Genomic DNA, 27671 nt, shown 5'->3' with positions numbered 1-27671 from the left:
TGGCAGGTCGCAAAAACCGCGAGGCGCCCCCTGGCTCCCCCCACTCGGCAAGCAGGTCCGCCACTGGGCACCTCACGCATTCCTCTTGGCAGTTGGTAATTATCGCAGGGTCAGACTGCTGGGCGCTGGCTGCAGATACATAATGTGTAATTCCCGTCGGTCGGAGCGACCGGTAGGAGCCGCTCCATCCATCCTCCTGCGGCCGGCAACAGCGCCGTCAGGCGTATATCAGCGCACCGGTGGGCAGGTGCCTTCCTCAGTCCTTCGCCATGCTCCCTCGAAGACTCAGCTGCCTCTTGCTGCTCTTGGCCGCCTCCGCCGAGGCCGTGCCCAGCATTGGCCGCCGACGAGGCAATTCCTCCACGGGCGTCTCTTCGCGCAAACTCAACCCTCACAAGGACGACCTGTACCCTGACGCGCCCCAGGAGAAACTCATCTGGGAAGAGAACTTTGACCAACTCGATCTCAGCGTCTGGGATCACATGGTGACCGGCTGGCGCGGCGGCAACAAGGAGTTCCAGTACTACAGAAATGACAGGCGGAACAGGTATTTTTTCTTTTTAATTTTTTTTCCAGACAGATTTCAATTTAGTTGACGTTTGTAGTCAACAATTTAATTCCATTTTTTTTTTGTCTTTTGTTAATTATTGAAATTAATAGTTAATTTTTTTAAATGACTCTTTGCCTATATTATTTTTTTGCTAGTAAAGTTTTACAAACCATGAAATTTTATTTATTATTATTATTTTTTTAATAATCCTGTTAGACCTAAATATTTAGGAAAAATTAATTATCATCCAATTTATTTCATTCCAAACTATACAAGCAAATTTTTGTCATGTATAATAATGCTTTGTTTTGAGGTCACTTGATTCGCCAGCATAGTTTGCAAATTTTAATACAGCTGGACATTTTTGTTTACCGGATATGTGACGCTCTCATTTCCATATGTAATATTCAGTATAGCGGAAAACCATGCCAAACTGTGATGCTTTTCCACCTTTTCCACACTGCTGGAAAACTTTGACTATTATCAAAAAAATCATTTAAATTAGAAATAAGCTTACCTAGCCCAACCATATCAGTAATTTGAAAAAATAATGCTTGTGACGTACAAAAAAAATTCTTAAAACGGACTTTTCGACATAATTTAATTCAACTTTATCAAAAAATTTTTTCAGTTTCCAAAGTTGTCCTTCACATAGATTTTTAGAGTCAACATAGAGGTTTAACGCATCCCTGACCTGCATATTTGAAGTCACTTTTTAAATTTTGTGTTGATTGTTGAATCAACAATGCCCCAAAAGTGTCACATGCGAAAGTGTCGAATCTCACTTTTGACACAGTAATTCCATTCTAGCGTATTAAATTTATGCAAATATATAATTATATTTTAAAACTCAATATTCCTGCTTTTTTGCGCTTCCAAATTTTAAATATTTTATCAAATATATATCATTTGATTAATTTGCGTAAAAAAAAAAATGGAAGAAGGCGATGCCCGGTCAAATTAGCAATGTGTCTGCTGCTAAGCGGCCGATCAAAAGTGAAAGACCTTGGCATTGGGCTCACAGTGACCTTCCATCCAGCAAAGTGATGTGAGCCTTTATTTAAAACAAACGCCCATCTTTCCTCCCGGCATCAGCGCGCGGGCATTGACCAACTCGCATGCACGATTCTTTAATCATCTTTTTCATATGGTCGTGATATGCCGCTTGCAGATTTCGCATATTTCCTTCCATGCCCTTTCGTAGGTCGATCTCTCGATGGTGGTAATTAGGATCTTGACGTGTTTCTTTTCATCTTGGCACGATGTTTGCTGTTACAAATTATGTTCATATACCGGATTCGAGCCAGTTCTTGCTCTCGAAAATCACGGAATCGCCTGTGGATTTTTTCCCATTTACGTAATCAAGGTTACACCAATTTTGTTCTCTGTGAGATAATTTGCAACGTTTTGAATCTATGATAAATGAATTTGTTTTTATTTTCGCAAACTTAGGGATTAACTTAGGGATTATAGGGATTAAGCAAAATATTCATGAGACCAGGAAAATAAAAAATATTTTAACAATTTTAAAATGAGAAATGTGTTAATTTTATAGTCATGCTGTACTCATGCCTATTAAAAAAAAAATAAAGTTTTATTTAATTAATTTTTTGAGAATTTTTTTTAAATATAAAATTAAGTTTTCTTTGTCAAATAAACATTTCTTTTTTGAACTAAATATTTTTGTTTCCTATTTTTTCGCAAGCCATATTTGTGATAACAACAAAAAATTCTTATCTGAAGGTCAAAGCCGTCCGCACGAGCGATAAATTGTGCGTCTTTTTCCACTCGTTAGACATAAACAGATCCCTTGAAGGCAGCTTAAGAGCTTATTTTGCATTGGGAACAAGCCGCAAAGCCGCGAGAAATGGCGAGCCGCAAGCAAACAATGCCTCGTAATCCTCCGTCCTGAGATTGCAGCGCAGGTTCGCAGAAAACGAAGAAATTTTCCGCAGCCTGATTTGCATAAATCAGTGAAAGCAAGCAAAGTATATAAAATGGACAGACGCATTCTTCTCGCATTTCATACATATTATACAGAAAAGGCTAATTATCGCGAGCGTGCACTTTCTATAGCGGTGCGTTTGATTGATCAGCAGGCGACAGACAAGTATAGAGAGAATGGAGCCGCAGACTGCACAAGTAGAGATGCAAAAAAAAAACACGCGTAGAAGTAATAAAAGACTCAAAGAAGCATTCTGATGTTAAGTTTCTAATTGGGATTCTGGCGTGAAAAAAATACTTCAGGGGAAATTGCAGATTGATATTGTTTTTTCTTAATTAGTTGTTAAGTGGAAATGGCAAAAACACACGGCGCAGAAGTCAGTATGTACTCTGCCCAAAACTAAGTACATAGTCAAAAGTCAAAACCATTTACAACTAACAATAAGAATAAATTGTATAAATTTGAATATATTTTCAAAATTATTCTAATATAAATATAAATAAATTGTTATAGAAAAGCTATTGTTAATTTAATAAAAACAATTCTGCAAATAATTATTAATTTACTTAAATTTATATTATTCAATTTACGAGATTTTTTTTTAATAAACTGATATAACTGGTAATCCAGATTCACAATAAGACTTACAAAAAAAGTAATTAAATATCTTGAGGTAAAATTTGAAACTAAACAAAAATTTAAAAATCATTTAAATGGTCGAGTCTTATAGTTTAAGATTTAACTATTTACCTCTCATTGCTACTTATTTAATACACATATATCCTGATATTCAGTCTTACTACTAAATTTACTTTCACTAAATGCAATTGAATATGAATGCGCTTAAGCATTTTTACTTTTTAAAGAATTAACCTCTTATACGAAAGGCAATTTCTTCTTGATATCGTAGAGAAGAGACAAAGTCATGAGCTGCAACAATTTATGCGCACTTGATCGATTAGTCGCGACAGGAGGCGTGCAGCAGTAAATCAACTCGCCGCTTAATTCCAATCATCGGCAAAGCCGCTTGTAAGCAAATATGATAATATTTCAACTTTTACTTTTACTGCAAGCGAGGAGGATATGTGTAGTCTGCCTGTCACTCTATATATTACAGGCTCACGAGCGGGCAAACGTTTACCTTTATTAATACAATTATACCGCGAGAGGCGCCGGCAATTTCACTTTTGTCTCCGCCGAGATATGATAATTGGCGCGAGCGTTGATTGCGTTAGACTTAAAATTGCACTGCGATCCGCACTTGTTTGCATTTAATCAACCTTTCAAATGCAAATTTAATGGATGTGGAATATTCATGCACTATCAATGTCTAGATAATTGACTAAGAATAAGAACGCAAGAAGTGTCGCTGATTACTTCAAGGTGTATAATAGACCGACAAGAATAAATAATAATTCAATTCAGTGTGATGAACTCCATTGAGACTAATCGTTGGCAAATAGTTGAATTGCTCTAGATCAATGTCTAGATAATTGACTTAAATAATTAATAATGCAAGAAATGTCGCTGATTACCTCAAGGTGTGATGAACTCTAATGAGGCTAATCGTTGGCAAATATTTGCTTTGCAAATGCACCATACGTTATGGTAAATAATTATAATAAATTATTCATTTTATTGTCCCGACCCTACTCCTCTCTATCTTTATAAATTACACGTGTGAATTACAGAAAGAGAATTTGAATAAACCAATAATAAATTACAAATAATTTGTCAATTTTAGATACACATTATTTAATTTTTTGAATTATTTGTTACGCGAAATTAGTAGATTTTATTGAGTAATTATACTAAAAATCACACAGAATAATCGTAAATTAGAGCTTTGCTGACATGCAGCTATTTTAATTGAAAATATTACGAGGAGTTAATTTCTTGGAGCTTCTTACCATAATAATAATTCTTGATTGCAAATCGAGCTTTTAATATATTTTTTATTCACGTCTCTCAGCAAAGTTGCTCCTATAACGGTTCAGAGGAGAGTGCGTCTCTGACTTGACAAACACATAAAATTAATTTCCGCAATTATCAAATGCAAACATAAACTCTTAGCGGTGGTAAATATGGCAAAAAACGGATCTCTCACGTCTTCTCCACAAAGTAGATAACGGATCAATTCTCACTTCACAAACATATCAAAGCATGTTTGCTTGTGCTAAATAATTTGATATAAAATCGTGTACGCGTTTATGAGAGAAAACAAACAATGCACTCAATTAATTATGATAATTGCAGCTACGTTGAGGACGGAATTCTCCACATTGTGCCCACATTGACCGCTGATGAGTATGGCGAGGAATTTCTCTACAATGGGACGCTTTCCTATCCAGGCTGCAACCAGAAACCGTGCGAATCGTAAGCATATATTATTCGTGGTCAAGAGAAATTTGTTTAAGTTTAATTTCTCCAGAACTTCCAGCCCGGACATTGTTTTGCCAATTCAGTCGGCTCGGATCCGCACGCAAAAGTCGTTCGGTTTCCGGTACGGAAGAGTTGAGGTGCGAGCGAAACTTCCGCAAGGCGATTGGCTGTGGCCTGGTGCGTATACCTCTCAAAATTGGTCTAATTAATCATCTATAATTTAAAATCGCACGCAGCTATTTGGATGAAGCCAGTCGAAAATTACTACGGCTGGTGGCCGTCGTCAGGAGAAATTGACTTGGTTGAGGCGCGAGGAAACAAACGGCTGTTCAACTCGAAAGGAGTTTCTGTTGGAGTGGACAGGATGGGTTCGACTCTGCACTATGGCCCAAACGCTACTTACAACACCTGGAGACCAACCCATTGGGAAATGTATAAAAAATTAAAATTTATAATATTTTTTTATATAATTTTACAAGAATACTTCCTTTTTTAGTTAATTTGTATTATGATAATATAAATTTTATTTTAAATAGTTAAATTATTATAATATTAACTACTTGTTTACATATTTAAAATTATTTAATTATAATTTTTATCTCAGCATAAATATCATTTATTCATTTTTTTTTTTGAGTTGGTAAATTAGTTAAGTTATAAATATAATTTTTCTCCGTGCATTTCACTAGCATTTTAGTTAATTAAATTGATTTATACGAGTATGGCATTTATGTGCCGCTTTTAAACTAATATAAAAGATTATTGACATAAATATCCATGAAATTAGCAATATACTTAAGGAAATTAATTATTATTTACTATATTCGAAGGACCCTCGAAGGAAGCGGTCGGGATTTTTCAGACGACTTCCACTTGTTTGGAATGGAATGGACAAGAAACTCAATTACTTTTACTGTGGACGATGAAATTATTGGAAGTGTCACGCCACCCTCAGGCGGTTTCTGGGCTATTGGCGGATTTGACAAAGACCCTGGCGGCCGCAACATTTGGGAGAACGGTGAATACCTGGCGCCCTTTGACCGAGAGTTCTTCTTCGTCCTGAACGTGGCCGTCGGTGGCACATTCTTCCCCGAAAACTTCAAGAACGAGGCCTATCCCCGACCGTGGTATTTGAGCTCGAAGCACCCAATGAGAGATTTCTGGGAGCGACGAAAGCTGTGGTACCCAACCTGGGATCCCAAAGATTCGGCACTCAGGGTTGATTATATCAGGGTTTACAAGTGGATCAATGGAGAGTAAAAGAAACTAAATTTACCAGAGATTTATGCAGTTGAAATGAAATCTTGATTCGTTTAAAGGCATCAAACCGGCAGGTAATTGAAACATATGCAACCTGCCTGGCAAATCTGATCCACTGGTTGCATAACATACAGCACGGTGCTAGACAAAAGTACAAGTTTAGTAGTGCCTTCCATTTAGCAATTAGAATTTTAATAATTTTATATGACTTTAAATTATGTATTATATTATATTGTTTTTCTTCATTTTTATTACATGTTTAAAAAATTTCACGTTACTAAGGGATGAAAAGCAGATTGATTTTTGCAAGTTCTAGTCACAAGTTTTAATTTTGAAATTTCAAAATATGCTTATTTTTTTGTTGTGAATTTGTTTGTGTTTATATTTTTAATAAACTCGTATTTTTGCAAAAATAAAAAAATCTAGTGCATAGTTTATATTTTCATACATTTAATAATCAATTTAGCAGCTCAATCATACTTTCCACGCCCATTTGGATTTGGTGCACAGATTTGCACGTGTTTCCGCTTAAAATAACGCCAGCAAAGAGCCAAATTTTTGCAAAATTGCTTCCATCATAATACAGACTGGCCACACGTAGATTGAGCCCTCATTCAAATTACGAGCTTGTTTTTAAACAGGCAGTTTGAAAAGTGGAGCGATTATTGGCTGGTGACTGGATGTGCCGCTTGCGGAGTTGGTTTGCCTGCCATTGTCGATGCTCGGAGAGATTGGTCGGTTCACGCCAGAATACGGTCTCGGGCATAGCTGGGGCGAATGAACGCGAGTCGTTGTGCCCGGACTTCATGGGCCGTTAGGAGGTTGCTACGAGCGGCACTGGTACCAACCGCGGGCGAAATCACCGCTCCGATGAACACCGCCATTAGGCTGGAGAACGGAAGCGCGGCTCGCGGACGACCTACGGGCTAACCTCCATTTTGGACAAACTTAAATTTCAGTCAAACTGCAAACCCTCTATAACAAGTTTATAAAATTTCAAGCAGATTTATGTACAAAAATTTTTAGATTTTTGTTCAATTAATTGGATCATCAAAGGTTGATGAACTTTAAAGATGAAGAATCCTAATTAGGCTTTGCATGCTGATTGCCGATCTTGGGCCGTTTGAGATTCTGCGAACGCCTTGATTTTGTGCCAGAGTTTGAACTTTGTACGGTCTTAAATGCAGAAACGCGCTTGTCGGCCGCCTTAAAGTTGGATAGGTTGGCAGCGGATGGGCTTCGAAGGCAGAGTGCATGGATTAAGGCAGGAAGATGGCGGCCCTTAAGCTGATCCTCTGCGGCCCCCGAGCACTAACACCTAAGCCGCCAAGGCCGGGGAGCTAAGCAGGTCCTGCGAGCAGCTCAAACTGGCGAACACCGTGCCAGGCGTGCAGGAATCGGTAGGAGGTGCGCAAGACCGCGCGATCGCGACCCGCGAGAGCGCGGCTCGACATGCGCCGAGGCGGCCCCCGCTCCACGGTGGCCATTGGCTTCAGCAATCTCTCAATGGGAGGTTAGAACGCGCTTCATTGCCAGAGATTCCAACTTATGAAGATAGGAAGGTCTGACACGTCCATGCTAAAATTTACCATATTAAAATTTAAAATAAATTGAGGACCTATATTAAACACTATTTCTAGTAAGACGTCCTTGAGGAAGTGGGAAATTCCTGCTTCAACATTTTTTTCAATCATTCAATAAGTCCCATTTCCAACTTCTGTGTTTTTTTTCGCGGAATTTGTTTTTATTTCAACCTGACTTAAAAAATTTTACTTAAGCTTTGTTGAACAATATAAGACTTAAACAACTTTTAGAACTGAGATGATAAGAGCTGATAATATTACTTATGAAATTTCAAGTGCTTTTAAGCGTTATGCTTAGTTCAAATGTTTTGTTTAATTATTCTATTTACTGAAAATAAAAGGAAAACTTAATAATGCTTGAAAGCCACGATGAAAGTTAATTTTTCACATATTACCTAAAATTTTTTAACTGCAAATTTAACTCATCGTCAAGTTCCATCATACGCATACTTGTGGCATAAAAGATTGCCTTAATTAAATGAATAACTCTTTTTGCAAAAAAATTGTTGAAGGCTCAAGATAATTTAATAATTTCAATTGTGTAGGTCAATTAGGGTGCAAAAAAAGCATTTCCAATAAATCAAAATTACGATGCTTTAACCTCTTGTTTCACACTTATCGCATATACGTAAAGCATTATATTTGACAAGCGACTTCATCTTTATTTTGTGGTCAATTAGGTGGAAAATAAGGTACAAACTTTATAAAAAAAAGGCGAGGGAATAATTTATAATTAAAATTTCATCGATAATTTTCCAACCCGGAATTTTGAGAATCGCCATATCGATTGCGCACCGCCTGAAATCATCTATTTTTACCGTCAAAGGGGATAATAATCGATATCGGATTTCGGTTAAACAGGCCACTAACCAGAAAACCGGCGCTCATTAACACGTCGAACTTTAAGGGGCAGCGTCATAATTTGAATAGGTGCATACGCGTTGTTGCTTTGGCAAAATTACGAGGCTGAAGATTGAAATCAATGTCGAAACGAACGCCGTCCCGCAGCGATATGCCCACAACGTTGCGTCAGCAGGAGTATCGCCAAGAACAGGATTTCAGGAACTCGCAGGAGGTCCAGCGGCGTGCGCAACGTAACCGACCGCCGATTGAGCGCATGTTGCTAACAAAGAGCGACCATACTAGAATTCCATGTTGAACGCAAACAGCTCGCAGGATATCTCGTTTTGAGCACAAAAATGGTGTGTTGAAAACATTATATAGGGCTTTAATTAGTGCTTTATAGATCTATTTTCATTTGAAATATTCAATTTTGAATAGAATTTAACCTTTTACTTATTTGGAACAATTTCATCATCAAATTAATATAAAAATTGGAAAAAAACTTCCATGAAAGTATAGTATCTAAATGGTTTAAGTTCAACATTCTGTTTCATGCGTTTTCAAACAATATAGAGCACTTCAAAATATTTCTAGTTCCTAGTTTTGTGTAATTCTGATGCCTTTTGCTATCAATAATTTTCTTGAGCCATTGTAAAAAGTATATACACCCACGTATCTGAAAAATGTTACTAAACTTTAATCTTGGAGAACTGTTGCTTTATAACAATTAGTTGTCAATATCAATTTAAGTTTTTGTTCCAATACCCGTGTCCCACCGAGTCCTATCCATCATTGATATTTTTCTTGCCAAATTTAGGGATGAAATTCGTATTAACTGATGGCAGGGGAGAACTTCTCTCGCTTATTGTTAGCATATCAAAGGAGCGCCATGCTATGAGGAAAGAAGTTCTCCCCTCCTGCGCAAGCAACACATAAAATACACACGCACGAAGCAGAAATAGTATAGTAGTCTCCCCTTGGCTTTTTATCAAATGACCACTGTCCACGCATCCACAGGCTTCCCCCTATTCAACACGAGCAGCCAACATCGATTCAGAGTAATGCGGTCTGCAGCGCGATAGAGAATGGATGTCGAAGAAATTTTGGCACATTCAAAAATTTTAATCGATTCCTGGTTGAATTATGCTGCATAAATAATGGTTCAATTAAAAAAAAGTCAATATATATGCCCCGGCTTATGGATGGTAAACAAGAGAACGCTAAATTTGCCACAAGTTCTAGAACTTAGAACAAAAACAAACTCATTTTAAAATCACACGGTGGTACATCCCATCGCGAGATCGTTCGCGATGTTGCATATCTCTCGCCAACAAAACGCTTGGTACGGACTCCCAAGTCGGTTTTTCTGAACCGGCTCTCAGGAAAAACTAGGGGGTCGCAACTCGTCAACCGGAGGAGTATCAAAGGCAAACTCCGCCCATGACACGCAGTTGTCGGTCGGTCTGGATGGGTACCAGCAAAAAACACACGCCGCCTGCAGACCATGCTGCAGCTGTGGCTCGAGTGCGCAGCAAATAGTCTACTTAACAGGCATTCGCCGCCAATCTCCACGTCGCGCAAGCTTTTGAAGGACGAATGCTACTTTTTGCGGGAAATTTCCTTGGCAACTGGTTTCGCACGCGCCTTCCCAACAATCTTGGTTAAAATAAGAATCTTAATTGACTTTTTATGAAACTACTTCAGAAAAATTTCCGATACTTTTCCCTCATTTATGGACAGACTAACAAATAAAATTATTAGTGAGAGAATCTCTCTAAGGTATGTGTACTTGAAAAGTACCTTACACCCTTAACAAGGGGTAAAAAAACTGGAGTCGTATTGACACAATTTAAAGCTAAACTTTGGAATGAATTTACTTTCTAAAACTTTGGTTTCACAACATAAATTAGGTTTGAACGCGAAAAATACAATGTTAAATAAAATTTCTAAAAAAATTAAATAGATGGCACCAACCAGCAAATATTATTGTGGACACCAAAACATACACTAGCTTCACGCACTTCACCTAAATTGATTGAATGTATGCAATGCAGTGTTTATATAATCACTCATGGACACTAATACTTTCTATATTTAATCAATAGAGCACAAAAAATTCTTCCAAAACCCGCACAATTAATGCATATGTAATGTTGTGCAATATAAATATAGAACTGTTGACATAGTTCTGATTTGGGGCATTTGGACTTATACTGTACCATAAAATCGCATATAAGAGGGAATTTACCAGTCATACTCCACAATTGCTTTGTTCCAACATGATTACAAATGGAATAAATACGGTCATGCTACACACCGGTCCGCGATAGATCACCAAATTTAAGCAACTTACAGCAAGTAAAGGCTGTTCTTTGGGATAGGTGACCGCCTTGAGATTTGTCTACGTAACCCGCTAAATGTAAGTTTCTACCTTTCGGGCATGTGTGAAATAAGACTTCACGCAGGGCAGATGACTATAACGATTTTATTATAAAGCTCCTCACTCAGTGGGAAGTCAAACGTGGAGTGCACACAGTCAGAGCTGCAATGGGCTACGAAGTAGCTCAGGTTTACCTATGTTATCTGCTAGCCAGCGTTATTTTCACCTCGAATTTTACGTTAGCAAAATCTGCGAGCTTTGATTGCCCTTTCTAGCCCTGGGGATAATAGAGTAAAGGTGATAAATGGCTGTGATATAAATATCAATAGCTTCAAATTCATAATTTCAAATTTACTTTGGAAAAGTTATCGAATTTCATGAAATGAATTCAAGCATATTCATAATAACAAACAAAGATCGCCTACTTAAAAAAAAATGGTTATCAGCACAATCATTGTGAACATTCAAGATTTAAAACCCCCTCGTCGAAGTACGGCGCGTGGTTGTATGGAGGGGACCTAACAGAGGGAGCACACACTCAGCCTCAGTGAGAGCCGTGGTCGCTCTCGTTGCGTGCGTGCCGCAAGCTCCCTGCGATCTCATGCGAGCCTGGCACTGAGCCGCACTTGGTTATGAATTATGAGTCGCATTCTTGGTAACATCTGGTTAACTTCCACGCGCCGAACCGCAATCAATTCCCGATTTTCCGCAGATTTTCAATCACAAGTGCCTCGGGTGTGCGCCTGCTTTGTGTCCGAACACATGCCCTACAATTTAAGGGTAAGATGGAGCCGTATTTTGCGAATTCTGGCCGATTTTTAGAGTAAAACGTGAGGAGGGCGCCAAAAATATCGCCATTCGGCATGTTTAATCACAAAAAGTGGCCACCCGTTTTCAGAAATCACGCGTTTTGAGCCGCAAGACCGGTTCGGTGGGCCGCCTGGGGCACCGGGATCCCTGGGGCCCCAACCAAGGGATCATCTGCGTGAGTCTTCGGGTTTCAGAATCGATCGACTCGCGGCCGAATCGATGGATATGCGTGGCGAAGGCCTGGTGAAAATTAGTTTCCACCATTTTAATGGCTAGATTGCCGTCAATAAGCGGTTGTTACTCGTCAAATAAAAGCTCCCGGGAGCGGGACTTCATGCGGCGCGCGGAGGTCGGCTCGGCAATATATGCTAGCAATATAGAGCCGGGCACCCCCTATAAAAGCATGCGCGCCTGTTCACAAGACCGCCAAATATTCGTGGAGGAAGGATCGGGCAGTCGCGCGTACAAGGCTATCCGCCGCGACTGCGCTCTCTACGAGAGGCCGGCGCATTTGCGCTCACTTGCAACGTACATTACACCGCCTACCTGCACTAAATGCACTGCGCTTTTCACATCAACCAAAGAAGCAAAGAATTGCTAATGGACAGACATTGATAATTAAATTAAAACTTCGTTTTTGCGGTTTAAAATGACGGCGAAACTGAGAAAAGTAACTAGGAAATAAAATAAAGGTTGAAAAACTAATAAGGAATATATTTCTTTTGCCTCGTTATTGTTAGAGAAGATAAAGTATTATTACACAAAATTATTTGAATATTGTAAAATTAAAAATCATCAATTTAACATTTAACATTTAATACTACTTTAAGAATGTAATTTTATTTCGTTTTTTTTTATAATTTTCATTTATTCTTAATAATTAATAAATTATTTTTTTAAATTTATAAAATATTAACATGTACAATACAAGTATTATTACATAGCTGTTATATAAAATATTTCTGAAATATAACTAATTTATTTTTAAATATTATCCACGGTTTTCAGCATATTATTTATTTCTGTTGTAAAATTTATTTTTCAAATTTTGACAAGAGGGAGTTCATTCTTTTGCATTCAAAAAGTAAATACTTCAATAAAATATTATTGTATTTTATGAGGAAATTTAAAAATCTTGCAAATTCTAACCAATTTTATGTTAATTTGTAATATATGGAAAATAATTCATTTAATTGTTAGGAATATTAAAATATTCACTTATCTGGAGGTTTATCGTCATATTGATAAAGTCTAGGCTGCACCTTAACCACCTAATTTAATTTTTTTATTTTTTCAACAAATTAAACTGAACTTTTTGTAGATCGTGGTGGTTTATAATGATTGCTGATATTCCAGCAGCCTCCTATTTTTTTATGGGCAATGTATAAAGCAAAACAATTAAGCAAGGGCAACTTGCTTTTGCTTAGGTGGACAGCACTTTTTACATACATGGGTGTGGTCCGATCCAGCCACCCTCGCAGGGCGGCGCGTTTTTATTTTTTGCTCGCAGTAACTGAACTCTCTGTGCCCACTTGAAAATGCTAATAGGTTAATTTTTATTGGATTAAAATGCATTGGAATTTTTTAAGTATTATAAAAGACGTGGCAATTGTTTGACATAAGTACATGTAATTATTTCTTTAATAGGAATCGAGTTTTAACGATTTCGCAAATAATTTCCTTGTATGCAAATACTTAATGTATTCCGTCATTGAATCTCAAAGTTGTTGCAGCTAGTCTCGCACATTATTTAAATGGCAATTATATGAGCGCATGCATTCAAGCTGAGCAATGACTTAATCTTTAAAGGATTGCAAGAAAGAGCAAATCTGTGATGTCACCCTAATAATTTATTAACGATCATTTATTTACGTTCGCCTTGGAATTGGCAACAACAGTTTTTATTTGCTATTGCGCGTCGAAGTTCGTTCCACTAAACACTCCAGTCAAGCGTACAAAAGTCAAAAAGTCCGAGTTATTTTCGACCTTCCCAAGCAGTCTTCCTTGTTTGTCATTTGCGCAATCTTCAATTAATTTTATAGCATGACGTAAAAAAATTATACAAATTTACCAGCTACCGGAGAGCTCTCTGGTTTCTTTCCATCCCACGCTTGGACAAATAAATTGTTACTTTGGATAATTTCTTACAAGCAGATTTTGTCTTAAATTCACATTTATTATTCATAAATAATTGGAATTTACGGCCGTGCACATTCTCGGTGGGCCTACGCAGGTTGATATTGGTTTGCTCGATCGCGCTGCATATTTTCCTTGTCAGCGCCGTAAAATGTGCGGGCAATGCCAATTAATTCTCCGAGAGATCGAGTGCACGGCATGCTGAGTTTTCGCTTCTCGGCCAGAGAATAAAATAACATAAATGTTTAATGCGGTCGATTTAGTAAATCACGTTTTCTGAGGCATTCAACCCTCCTCTCAAGTGCAGCACTCTCCAGATGCAATAATATGCAAGTGGACGAAGGTCATTAGTTAAGAATAAATTAGCATCTGTAGAATACGCCAAGACCTATGGTATATGACCAGGGTACTTACAGATCATATCGCCGCGCGGCAGCTAACGACACGAAAAGCTGAATCCACCCATTTGCAGTTTGTCTGAAAATATACAAAAGAAAAGAAAGATGTATTATTTTTTATTTAAATTTTATAGAATGTTAAAAAATTATGGAAAATATTTTTATGTAAAATGGGCAAAAATATTTAAAAATGAAAAAATTATTTAGAGAAATTTATTATATTTATTAATTAAAATCTATTAAAAATTAAAATTTCATTCATTAATTTAGTGAATTTTTGTAATGCTTATGCAAGTCTCTGTAAATTAAATCTTCAATTTACTTTATTCAAGGTTTATTGCTTATTATTTAAGCAAATAATTTGTTTAATTATAAGTGGCATCGTCATTGCTTGCGAGACAAAAGGCTGTACTGTCGCTGCTGCGCATTTTACGATGGGAAAGGACAAGACATTTAGTTTGTGCTGAATTGACGGACCTTGCCCCCAGGTCTGCATGAGATGATCAAAGGAGACGCGCTTGATTTTAATTTACGCACAAACACACAAGCTCTTGACGGTGGATTGAGTCATTTGCATAGGACGGGTAAGAATAAGACGATTCTGAGGATGATCTCATCATATTTCTCTTTTGATTGGCCAATCTTTGATATCGCGAGAGTTTGATTAATCGTAGCCGGTAATTTGACAAGCAATATTAAATGCAATTTTGATTATAATAATCCACTTTTCTAAAAATTTAAAATAAAGAGACACAAAAATTATTATTATTTTTGTTATTTAGTTTCTGTCAGAGCTCAGAGCAAATGCAATTAATTTAAAAATCAAGTTGTTATCATAGTCTGCATCAATTAAATTTTTGCAATCCAGCCATCGAAGATACATTTTTTTTCCTATCAGCCGATCAGTTGATTGATGATTATGGAGTCTGTTTGCTTTGTGTTGTACACATTGTCGCCTTCCAAATAAGGATGCTGCTGGCAAACATAAACAAAATTTCATCCGAGATACACGCAGCACTAAAAATAGGCATGATGCAGCGCTTCATACCAAAGTCTCGTTGCAGACGGATTTTTTCCTGATAATATTTTTTGTGCAGAGTCTCCAGACGACCCTTTCAACTCGCTCGGAAGCCATAAAAGACGCACAATGAAAATAGTACTTGATGGTCGTAACAATCAGCAAACGTCAAAATAAATTATATTATTTTTCAAACACAATACTCATTATTTTCACACTCGGCGGCACTGATTGTGAGATGCATGTGCAAAAAAATGTCTTTGTGAGTTTCAATATGGAGGGAGATCAAGGTTTGTAATTTTCCAACATAAATAATTAGCAATTAATGAAAAGTGCAATTTGAAAAATTTTGTTTCAAAGATTGATGAAAAATAGTTTTATTAGCATTTTAATATCTTGCATACCTACTTTTAATTCAATCTCAAAATAATAAATTGATGGGGGATGCTGAATTCATAAGCTAAGTTAGCATGTGAATATTCCGCCCTATCAATTTCAAAAATAAATTATTGTTATCAAGTTAATTAAAGAGAAAAATTAATTACTTAAATACCTAAAAGATATCTATGCAATTTTTAAGATGGAGGGAGAACAAGGTTTATAATTATCCAAAAAATTAGCAAATAAGAAAAAAATACAATTCGCAACAAGTTGTTTCAATTTCAATCAGAAATTTAAATTTAATACTTAAATTTTGTTATTGGAAAAGAAATCGATAGTTATAATATTAATTTCATTTATTGACAGTTAATTATAAAGTTAAAAATTCACTGAAATGACTTTCCGCTCCATTGAATATTAACACACGAGATTTTGAGATTTGAACAGCAAAAATCTCTACGGTTGGGGAAGAAAACATAAATTTTGTCGACGTATATCTCTTAAGTAATTGAACTCTCATCAAGATATTAGTGTGGTTGCTTTTATAAATTGCGTTTTCAGAGGTCGGCACGCCGTTGTCCTGTGGGTGGACAGGTTTGAGTGGGTGACACTCCGTCTAAGGCTCTGTGTAAAGGCGGACCTGGACTTTGTTAATGTGTTATATGAGAGTTCTGTCCGATGAATCGGTGCCTTGTCGCCGACGCGCGCTGCGAAAAGTCGCTGCGGCCATCAAGAGTTGAGCGAACTGCTCCTGACTGTGCGTTAGTCTTCACATAAGATCTCTTCTTAATTAAACCAAGAAGAACACTAAGAACTTTAATTGCTTAGTGATTAAAGGACGGTACTATTTGAAGGAGGAAAAATTAGTTGTCCTTCATCAATTTAATCGTAAAAATTTTATGATAAATTCAATAATGTAGAATGCAATGTTGTTATGTAATATGCAAATGTTACAGAATGCGACGCACATTCAACGCTCACCACTGCTCTTCATCCTTAGAATCATTTGCATTTTGAAACTTTATTGATGTTTATTTTTGCCCTGTTACGTAATAAATATGAGTGTTAATAAATAAATACTTGGCGGTTATTGAAATATAGCCCTACTGTGACCTGATCTCTTGACCAGAAGCTCTTGGTCACCATGTATATTTTCAAAAATATCCTTGTCGACGGTTTAATAGAACCTCCATGCAAGAGGGGTTTGACTTTTAATGACTTTTTAGGATTTTGTTTTACAGGATGCATAATATAATCTTTTTTTGTTGTCATTTTTTTTTATCAAAAAATATGGAAAAATTCAAACTCAAAATTTTGCGAGTTGAATTACTTAATTAATTTTAAAGTCAAGTTGTAATTATTATAGTTTTTTTTAATGAAATTAATTATGGTAAGAATGCTTTGCGCGTGTGCAAAATTAAGTCGGTAATGAGCTCATTCGCTCCGCCCTTCAATTAGAGTCGATGCAAATAAAGGCTCAATTAAAACGCACTTAAAGCGGGGGCAAAAAACGCTCTTTCTCGGCTGAGCATGTAAGAAAGCGCTCGAGTGGGCGTCGGACGACGACTCTGCTGCATGCCGCGGCGTGTCATAGGTTACAGAACGAAAGCAAAAGTGCATGCAAGCAGCATCCAATGTGGGCTCACATAAATTACGCCCGGTCGGGCACGGAGATAATTATTCCGAGACAAGCTGCGCGCATGAAACAAGAGACAATGGTCAGCGGCGCGTCGAGATTGTGCTTTATTTTATTGCCCGGACGCCAAGCGACTCTCGCTCTTTATCTGCAGCAGCCCTGCTCGGATGCACTCCCACGCGGGTCTCGTGTGCATTACGGAGCTGGCGAATATAAATGCATTCCATTTTTTCCTTTGCAGGCGTGAGACGTACGTTGGTAGCAAGTCAGGAGTCCTTGGCCTCGCTGCAATAGTTCACGAGCGCATTGTTCAGGAGCGGTATATCAAGGACACGATGAAAAAAACCAATCAATTTGAAGCCAAAATAAAAATTGCAGCAATTAACTAAAGATTTGTATTAGAAAAATTGTGAATTATAATATACTTTTTTATGCATTTATAATAAAAGTGGCTGATATTAAACTTTTTGAACATTAATTAAAATTATAAAATTAATTACGTTTTCTGAATAAACTGATATATTTTTTGTTTATTTAATATTATAATTGAATTTATCATAATTTAATTTAGGAAACTACCTTAAAAGGTTGTAATTTTTATTTAAAAATATTTCAAATTAATATTAATGTATTAAATTACAGGACATGAATGTTGTGATAGTTGAAGAATCAAAAATGAAAATTTTCGTTCTCATTCATTTACTTGGTGATTATTTTTTTTTAAATTTATAATATGAACTATTTTACAGAGAGCGTTTTAAATTTGCACAAGAATAATAAAAAGATCAAGCTTTAAAACAGGGACAAGCTTAATGTGAGCTTTACAAAACATAATCTGCAAAATGATAATAATGCACAAAACTACATAAAAATTTGTGGGTGAGACAGACATATTTTTAAATTTTAACCTGTATTTTAATATGAATTATTTTATATATATTTTTTTTATAGTTTTTAAAGCGATCTGCTTGTTTTTCTGCTTTTTTTAATTCGGATGAACATGTGCGACTGGGCAGCCGACCTTCTACACCCTCGCAGACCTCCCAGACAGTTGCTGGCCGCTGTGATTTATGCCACCCTCTTAGTTATTGTATACGCAATAAATTAGAAGCAGCTATGTGTGGACAACTTGAAGTTGGATGCCATATTTTGTGCTGTTTTTTTTTTTTGTAATAAATTAAATGATTTACGAGGTGACTCCGCATGACAGGTACTAATTTGGCGCCACCATCTCTCTCTAATATCATCAAAAGACACCGCAGGAGAAATAAAAAATAAAATCAATTTTTTCCCTGCTTTTGCTTTTCTCACGTGTCGTTGAATTTTCAGTCGAATTTATTTCCAACAATAAGAAGATAACAAGGCGCACGTTTTCTCGCTGACCGTCCCTTTCTTGCCGGTCGATTCGTTGGCAATTGACAGGTTGAAATTCGCGTCAAGGCAGGCGGTGATAATGTGATTAAAGGCTGCAAAAGAAGGATGCTGCAAACAACGGACGGCCAGCCAATAATGGGGATCATCGCCTTGACCCTTGTCTGCACACGTTTGTCTGCACGACCCATTCGCTGCAACACCTAACCACATAAAAGAGAGTGAAAGTGATTTGGAAGATGCGCGCACAGCACGAGGATGTGCGACTGAAAAGCTTCGCTGATTGATTTTGAGATCCTCTGCGAAATCCATCAAGTGATGCACCGCCAATGCCAAATCTCAACAACAAAAGATCGTTTAAGCCCCACAATTAATTTTTGTTGTGCTCCTTGAAAGCCATCATTAGCGTTCTTTTTTCATTGGTTATTTCAAAAGGCACATTTTTGCAGCTAAATTACCTACAGATAATTTTGATTAAATTTTGCTATCCGTATTTAAAAATGTTTGTGAATAGTTTATTAATCCATTATAAAAAGCATAATATTATCCATTGTTTAGCAACATTTAGCTATAAGATTATGTGAATTACATAATAGACAAATTGAATAAAACCATAGAATGAAAGTTAAATTATTTTCAGGGGGTTTGGGTATTGTTTTGAAAAGGTTTCTTAATGATTGTAATCAAAAACGCCTCTTCTCTTTCAGGCGTCGGTTCGCGAGGGTTTTGTTTTGCCCTATCGTGTGCGAAACAATGAAAAATGAGGAAAACAGAAGTTCCGAGAATCGGCCGCCGTCTGAAGCCGAAGGAGCGCAAGGGTCACAAGCAGAGCGAAAAGGTCGCCAGCCGTGGGCGTGCTCTGCAGCAATAAAGCTCAAGTGGGAGCCAAGAGTGCGGTGCATTTATTAACACCGGTGCCATATTCGGCGGTCTATAAATCAAACCGCAATTTTATGCTCTCGCATTTTTCTTTTTCCTTAAAACATGCGTTTTGGTCTATATTAAATAAAATAAAAACATCATAAATATAGAACATTATGAAAAATTAGCATGATGCGTTTATGGAAATCTTGTGACGTTAAAAATTCGCCAAGAGCAAAAATACTATTCCTGGAACATCTTCATTATTTTAAACCCTCTTATCTCTTAAAATATATTTTGTAAATATTTTTTTGTAAATTATACAGCTCCCAAGACCCATCTATTCATTACAATTGTGAAATATAAAATACTTAAAAAAGCACAGCAAAGGTAATGGAAAGTTAAAATATGTAGTGTTTTATATTGTTTTAATTGTAATTTAACGTTCCTAAGTAAGCAATGACATACATATATGAGAAAAAAATCTATACATACTCAAATTTAAAGTAAAATTTCGTCAAACGCATACATATATTATGCGCTAAATTTAATTTTTAATTTTCTGAATGCATATAATAAAATATACTAGAATTAAATTAATTCGCTTCTGCTGTCCGTTTTTTTTTAATGATTTCCATAAATTTTATGATACAGGATGTGGGTCTGTTTCTACGAAAATTTCCCTCTCGTTGATCATAGGCGTCATTCATTACTCAGTCAGCCAACTTTTCATATAAAGCACGATTGTGCACGATAAAGCATTGTGCGTCTCGCCATTCACATTCAGCTGCCGGCACGTTATTATACAAACTCATTGTTTTGCCTGGCCTATTAGAGTATGTGACATGCATTTCGTAAATCAACAGGCGGTATGGTTTTCATGTCAGTACTGCGCCCGCGGAAAAAGCGGCAGAGTGAATAAATTTACGTTAATTTCTGCAAGAGTGAGGACAAATCATTTTTGCTGCAGCAGGCAAGAAAAATATCACTTTCGCTCAAGTGCAGCCTTAAGGATAAATAATTAAATAATTGTCTCTTGCTTAATGTGAAAAAAAAATGTCAGCAGAGAAGAATATTAATTTAATCACGTGAGAGAAAAAAAAGAAACTGTCATTGAAACGGTAAAATACTCTGCAACTTTTGCTGAAAGTTTAAATTTGCTGACATGCTTAAATTCATTCAAAGTTATTCTTGCGTTATTATATAATAATTTTCATTATTTAAATACTAAATAAAGAGTGCCGTTATATCACACATGGCATTTCATTGCGCAAGAGAAAATATTTAACTTAAGTTTAGGAAAAAAATTCAAGGATGTAGCAATCTCTTTACATTGCATTAGTTAAGAAAAATATTGCCAAAATAATTTTTACATCTTAAGTTAAAACAAGTTTTACGTCAAGTTATGGACTGTATAAGATTCGCTCATCAACTTCAAAAAACATTTGTTATCTTTTATTATTGCAAAATATTATCAAATTCAATCAAAGCTGATTAATTTACAGTGAAAACTTTCAATAATCTCTATGCGCGTCATTAAAACGGACCAAGGAGTTGCGTTGCAATTTCGCGGCCACACCTGCGCATTAATTTTTAATCTTGTGCTCATTTGCTTGGCAAACAGAAAATAAACGCGGCACGTATCACTCAAAAGTAATCACTCCCTGCGCCAGCAAAATTGCGCGACGTGATCCGTTTTTCAGGTCCATTGTCTCGATCCCAACCCATGGCTCTTAACTTGTTAAATAAATTGTCCGCTGTATGAGAAAGGAGGCCAAACGCGAGATAATGTTATATTAACAATTCAGGGCATCAACGATAAAAATAATAATCAACGAAGATTATACTAATAAATAAATTTTATAACATTCAACTTCGCTTTTTTTTTAATCAATTTGTTTTATTATGGAAATAATCAGAATGGAAAATGTCAAGTTCTTTCATTAAGTTGTTATAAGAATAGGTTAGATCGATTAATGTAAATTACTCGTTATCATTTTCTAAAGCTTTGTTGATAAATTATTTACATTTCCACAAAAGGGCGTTATAGAATAAAGTTTGTAAGTCTGTCATTGGATAGTGAAGAAAACCACAAATATGAAGGAAACGATTCCCTGGTAATCTATCTTGATGTCAAATTATCAAAGTTAAGATTTTCGCCATTATGAGACCACATCGCTAATGGCCTGTCCACGACTTCTCATATCCTGCAAATGAAGCGACTTCCTTAAACTGATATGATTGTCAAAAAATATTTTTGGGGGGATGAAAATCCAAGCGCAGCGTTCTTTTCAAACAGTCACAAACATGCAGCTGAGCTACTATATCATCGGAGTTATTTTTTCGTGTTCCTTGGTTGTTGTGGCCATTGTATTTGGCAACACAATGACTCTTCTAGCTATAGTAAGAACACCTAGGTTGAATACAGTTCATAATCAATTTATCGCGGGTCTTGCTGTCGCTGATTTATTGGTATGTGTATTACTAAAATTATACTTTAATTTAATAAATATCGCTAAACGTTTCATTTTTTTAGACTGCAGTCGCTTTGATTTATAATGTTTTTATGACATTCTTTGGAAGGCACATGACGGATTGGAATCGTTCGTATGGCGAATTTCTAATTGATTGCGTCTCACCTTTAATGCCAGTCGTTATATCGTCGATTGCTTCAAATCTTCACCTGGCTTGTATTTTCATGGATTGCTTTTTAGCCGTGACCCATCCTTTCTTCCATCGTCGATTCATGACTAAAAGGTTGTTCACTTTTATTTATATTCATTTTAAATAACTCAACATTTATTTTTTAACCAAACAGGAAAGCTCGAATTACCATTTATTCAATTTATGCGTATGCTGCATTCACGGCGTGTTTTATGATGTTTGTAAACAATTGGGACCTTTGGAAGGATTACGACGATAAATATTTTTCATGCGTGAGTAAATCAATTTTAAAAATTTTTAATTAAAACATTCCGCTTTGCAAGTTGTTTAAAAAAGATTTCATTTTTTAGGAACCCTTTGCAATGCCCTTCAACTACTTCATTTGCGCATTATTATTACCTTTCATAATGATACTGGTAATGTTGGTGCTAGGCTACGGAAGAGTACTCTTTGTAGCCTTGTCTAGATTTCCTGATAGTTATAAACCAATAAAGGTAAGAACATTTCCATTTTTCTAATTTGATTTTTTTCAAAGTTTTAATTTAAAATATTTCAGACAGTCATGACGATAATGAGTTGCTATTGCATTTGCTGGATTCCACTGGTGATTCGCATGTTTCTCGAGTTAAATAGTTTCCGTGAGCAAGAACACTCGTTACCAAACTATTATTTCCAAACGTACTCTTTCCTACTCATGTGCTCGCAATCGTTCTTGAACCCAATAATTTATGCTTACCAATCTACGGAATTTCGTGAAGCCTTCAAAATGATACTTTGTTGGCGTCAAGAATTTAGTGTCCCACATCCTCAGAAAATCAATGTTTTAACTCCAGTGGCAACAGTTTCAACCAACATTTGTTAATAGAACTTTTTTTCAATAAATTTTTGTACAGTATGAATAAAAAAAATTGAATGCAATAAGAAGATTGGAATTTTTAATTTTAAATCTAGACATACGACATAATATATATTTTTATTTTCTGCAAAACCGCCCAAAATGATTTCTGCATGTACAATATATTGTAATGTGCTGATCATTCTGCGGAATTTATAATAAAAAACTTTCCATTGTCTGAACGATCATTTTAAACATAAATGCCTTGCCTTGTTTACACCATTTTGTGTCTTTTCAACAAAAAGTAATTAAAAAATTTGATTTAATTGACGCTTTATTTAAAAAATAAGGTCAAGTAGTCCTATATCTTTCAAAAACTTTCAAAAACATCAACTACTTGAAATTTACAATTTGCCGATTGACGCCAATTTCGAAAGTTAGGTCTGCGCAGACCTGGACAAAATTTAGGTGTGCAAGGATAAAAAATCTCAAAATTTAGAGATATTTTAGTCTTCTTTACTAAGCTATGAAAAGTTAAGCATGATTATAATATCAATTCCATTATAAAATTATCAAGGTGTCATATATCTTATCAAATTTATAATCAGCAGATTTTTCATAGTCTGAAGAGTTGACGAGGCCTCTCTTCAGTCAAATTTCTACGCCGCTAAAATGTGCACCAAAATCTTTCTTGCTCTTGCTGCTGTTTTCTGTGTTCTGCGTGTAAGACTTTATTTAACACAATCTTATTTTTTTTAAATTTCCTCTTTTGATAATTAGGCGGGCAATGCTTACTCCATTAACCATGAAACAGGTATAATAATGATTTAAACTTTAAATAATAAATTAATTTTCTGATTTTCATGACATTTATTATAGAGAAAGTAGTTTCTGGGCAATACATAACTGTGAATGGAAGGGAACTTTTCGTTGGAACCGACTGGGTAAAATAAAAAAAGTTTGAGAGAAAAATATTTAGTAAAAATATTTAATGAATGTAGATATTTGCTCCAGACGCCCAGGAGCAGTGCAGATCAATCCAAAAGAACCTTATTTCCTTTGAAACAGCTGCCGAGTATACGACTTTGATGGACTATTTGCGCGCAAATAGTGCGAAAAATAATAAGCTTTTTAATAATGCAATAATTAAACAAAAAATTCAGATTACAACTACCAAGTCTTCTGGACCTCGGGCGTGAGGAACGCAGGAGAGTCGCAGTTTTACTGGAATGCAACCCAGACTGCCTTCACTGACACTTTCTGGGCCTACCTGCAGCCTAACAATGCGTTGAGCACACAGGCGTGCGTGCAATTCACTGTGGAGCCAGATACCCTTGCCCTTTGGTATGACACTCCATGCGATGAGTACATCACGTTTATTTGCGAATAATTTTTAAATGCAAAATATTTAAAGAAAATTACGATTTTCATCTGACTTATTGTTTTTAAATTTCATTCTGAAAATAAACAAAAATATTAGAAATCTAAATTTTTGGTGCATTTGATTTCAACGCAAATTTATTTCAGCAAGTACAATAATCATTCTATAATTATATCAAAGGGGAAATTGTCCAAGAAATATTCCACTTTACTGTTGTTTTTAATCTGAACAGCAAAAAGAAAATCGCAATATGATATACAGTCATATAATAGTTAAAATATATGAATAAAGACATTCCGAGGCCAAATTTCTTGTACCATCATTATTCAAAATTTCTACTGAAAATGATAATTCAAATAATTTTTTGGTTATACTGAGCACCTGTGCATTCAGGTATAGGCAAATTGTAGCTCAAAAAATTAAAATATTAATTATTTTAACGAGATCATCTTGAAAACTGAATAATTACAGCCGTAAAACGAACTCAAAATATTCAATACCATCCAAGTCAAGGTTAAAGATTACGCCATTGAAGCTCTTTCAAATGAAATGACTGCAATTTCATTTATTTGAAGCGTTTTTACAGCCTCATAGTCTGACAGATCTTCCTTCCCCACAGTCGCATAAATCGCCTTTGAAGCATTAAAAATATGACAAAAGCCATAATTCCCTTCTCAAAGAAACCCATCACACCGCCGCGACCTTCAGAGGTTTTCTCATCCTTGGTGTTCCAGCATAAAAAACGGAAAAATGAAATGCAGCACCCAGCAGGCCATTATCGAAGGCGAAACCGTCACAAATCAGAGGCGAGGAAAGAAAGAATAAAGCACCTCCAACACCCTTTGAATACATAATACCCTGGCCGACGGACGGAGGTGCGCGGCGTAGGAGGCAGACCGGCGGTGTGACTCACTGGAGAAAAGGGATTTCGAGCGGTGCTGCCTCCTGCCTGCCTCTCAGGTCGCGCAGACGGCCACTGACGTCACCGTCAGGTTTTTAGTTCGCATCTCAGGTCGAGGGGAGGCGCTGCTCAGGTACGAGAAGCAGATTCCGGCGTGCGGCTCCGGCAAGTCAGTCTAGTGCCAGACTTTCACAGAGGACCCCGTCGCAAAAGCCTTGCAAGGCAGGGGAGGAAGACCTGCAGAGCTGTGGCACCTGGCAGCCATGGCCACGGGTGAGTGCAAACCCTTTTTATCACAATTTTATTTCTAAGAGTGGAATGGAGATTTGCGTAAAAAAATTTGCGAAAAAATTACAAGATCTTGTGCGTGCGTGTGCTTGTGGTGTCAACTCGGCCGAGCGTCGCCAAACCGCTCTCTGGATTATTAAATTACATGCATTGGAGGTGAAACGTGCTTTGTGTTACCCGAGGAGCAGAAAATACAAAGGTGCTCCCGAAAAATTAAAAATTAGCTATCAATAATAATTTTTATAGAATTAAAATAGCAATATATTATTATTTCCATAGGAAAACCATTTAATGTATTTACATTTAAAACCATTGGTACTTTAATGCTAATTGCATCGTTTAGTATTAATTTTTAATTGATCTTTTATGCGTAAGTAATTATCACACTGACGCAAATTATTTCTAAGCATAAACCTATTTAATAGTGTTGTTCGCACCATCCTTGAAAATCGACGCCTATACGAGAATATGAAAAGAGCAAAGCACCTCTCTTGATAGTAATTAGACAATCAGGCCCGATTTGCCTACGCACTTTTCTCACACTACGGCGCGTAATTGCACAAAGAGGCGTTTATGGTGTAATGTTTGTGCATATCCTTGAGCGGCCGCCCACGCGCTTGAGCTAAATTAAGTGCTTTTCACTGTTAATTATTTTTCAAAAGGTATGGCGTTGAAATTTGGCGCAAAGTTTTTTTTATCCAGCGAAAACAACCGAACGTCCTGTGATTTTTTTTGCCTTTGTTGAATCTATTAAGAGCAGCTAAGAGGAAGACGAAAGAAATCTAACACAGTTAGCAAGCGGCTCTCGACGGTGCACTTTCTCTGGCTAAAATGTAGGCGGCCGGTTGAGAGAAGGAAGGGATCTGTGCGTTGCTGCTTAATGAGAAATCCGTCCACATATGGTTTAAAAACAGACCAAAAGGGCCTCAACGGGACCATTTTTACGCCCAAAAGGGTGACTGGCGCGTCCGGCATCGCGAAAATTAGGCAGACGGCGAAAAAATCCGGTTCTCCAGACGCTAATCTCGAAGCTTTTCGGTATATATTTTGTGATGAGCTCATCTTCTGCAAGTCTGATGATGCTCCTTTCAGGGGAATTATTTATTTCCTTTTGTATTTTATGAACGACCTTCACTTTTTTCCCTTTCTCACATTCAATCAACACACCGGCCATCGGCGCGTCATGATCCTCCTCACAAAAAGTTGCCGAACCCCACGGGCAGCTAGACTCGCCAGACATAATATCGCGCTTTTCGGGTTTTATGGCCAAACTCACGTTCACAGCACGCGAACGCTGCATCGCATTACGAAAAAAAAACAGCAGCTGTAGGGAATTGCCGTAGAAAATTGTTGCAATTTATTATTTTTATTGTGAATTCCCTTGCGAAATATTGAGAACGAGTCAGGTGCTAGGAGAGCAGCAATTTTTGCTTAGTGATGCATGAAACTGCACGGAATTCTTATATGATACACCTTTTGTATGGCTGATCCAATTTATAAATTTGCTAGATTTTATTATCTGCCCAAGGTCGAGTATATTTTAAATTTCATATAACATTTAATAAGAAGAAGATCACGACTTAATTATGAACATTTTAATTAAAAAGAGTTGATTTGCCAATTTAAATTACGTAATGAAAGTGGCTCTCTGGTATTTTTTAGTTATGTAAGGGGCAGGATAAATTTTCATGCAAGAAATGTTGAGAGGTCTTGACCGCAACTGAAAACGAAACGTGTCATCTTGAAGCATTCATGACTCACCGCGCGAAACGTCCGAACATAAATTCAAATCGACGCCAAACTGAGCAAACCGAAGAAGAGGTGTCGGTTTAACGGAAGGATGCACCCGCACAATAAGGAAGTGTGCACGCTCACCTGAATCGTTAATTAAAAGGGCACCACGGAACGGCGTCGACGCGCGGGCGGATCAGAGTTTTAAGTTGTAAAAAATAAAGTAGGGAGGAAGTGACGCCGTGTCTTTTTCTCTCCTTGACGTTAGGTGATATAAAAATCCGGGGATAATAAAATTTCTCGGTGCGTCTGGCATG

The 27671-nt window shown here is 36.7% G+C and overlaps 4 protein-coding genes and 1 long non-coding RNA gene across 7 annotated transcripts in view; 4 read left to right on the top strand and 1 right to left on the bottom strand.

The window, feature by feature from the left end:
- LOC132199522 (protein sprint) overlaps positions 1–27671 on the bottom strand; it is a 217233-nt gene that overhangs the window by 158854 nt on the left and 30708 nt on the right. Inside the window, exon 3 of the mRNA XM_059624321.1 lies at positions 14304–14366. The gene's annotated coding sequence lies outside the window, so the exon portion shown is untranslated. The remainder of the gene's footprint in view (positions 1–14303; positions 14367–27671) is intronic.
- Positions 195–6546, top strand: LOC132200518 (beta-1,3-glucan-binding protein-like). Its single transcript, XM_059626032.1, has 5 exons — positions 195–547; positions 4752–4871; positions 4927–5054; positions 5114–5309; positions 5708–6546. The coding sequence occupies exons 1-5, from the start codon at positions 270–272 to the stop codon at positions 6135–6137; spliced, it is 1152 nt and encodes a 383-aa protein (XP_059482015.1). The 5' UTR covers positions 195–269; the 3' UTR covers positions 6138–6546.
- On the top strand, positions 11665–23076 carry LOC132199531 (uncharacterized). Of its 2 annotated transcripts, XR_009442110.1 has the most exons (5): positions 11665–11723; positions 22138–22311; positions 22373–22490; positions 22569–22712; positions 22775–23076. It is a non-coding gene; the product is annotated as an uncharacterized LOC132199531 (long non-coding RNA). The 2 variants fall into 2 exon arrangements; XR_009442109.1 differs by lacking the exon at positions 11665–11723 and having other exon boundaries at positions 21582–22311.
- LOC132199528 (C-type lectin 37Da-like) lies at positions 23660–24542 on the top strand. Its single transcript, XM_059624327.1, has 5 exons — positions 23660–23776; positions 23834–23867; positions 23933–23997; positions 24055–24163; positions 24217–24542. The coding sequence occupies exons 1-5, from the start codon at positions 23726–23728 to the stop codon at positions 24441–24443; spliced, it is 486 nt and encodes a 161-aa protein (XP_059480310.1). The 5' UTR covers positions 23660–23725; the 3' UTR covers positions 24444–24542.
- LOC132199529 (uncharacterized) overlaps positions 25503–27671 on the top strand; it is a 116435-nt gene continuing 114266 nt past the window's right edge. For both annotated transcript variants that reach the window (XM_059624330.1, XM_059624328.1), the window contains exon 1: positions 25503–25608. In XM_059624330.1, the coding sequence (XP_059480313.1) occupies positions 25599–25608 (10 nt within the window). In that variant the 5' untranslated portion in view covers positions 25503–25598. The remainder of the gene's footprint in view (positions 25609–27671) is intronic.

This window comes from Neocloeon triangulifer, unplaced genomic scaffold, assembly GCF_031216515.1.
Source record: "Neocloeon triangulifer isolate White Clay Creek 2 clone unplaced genomic scaffold, ASM3121651v1 ptg000014l, whole genome shotgun sequence".
NCBI classification, from domain to species: Eukaryota; Metazoa; Arthropoda; class Insecta; order Ephemeroptera; family Baetidae; genus Neocloeon; species Neocloeon triangulifer.
The sequence above is the reverse complement of the archived record's forward strand: the minus strand, read 5'-3'. Positions and strand labels throughout refer to the sequence as shown.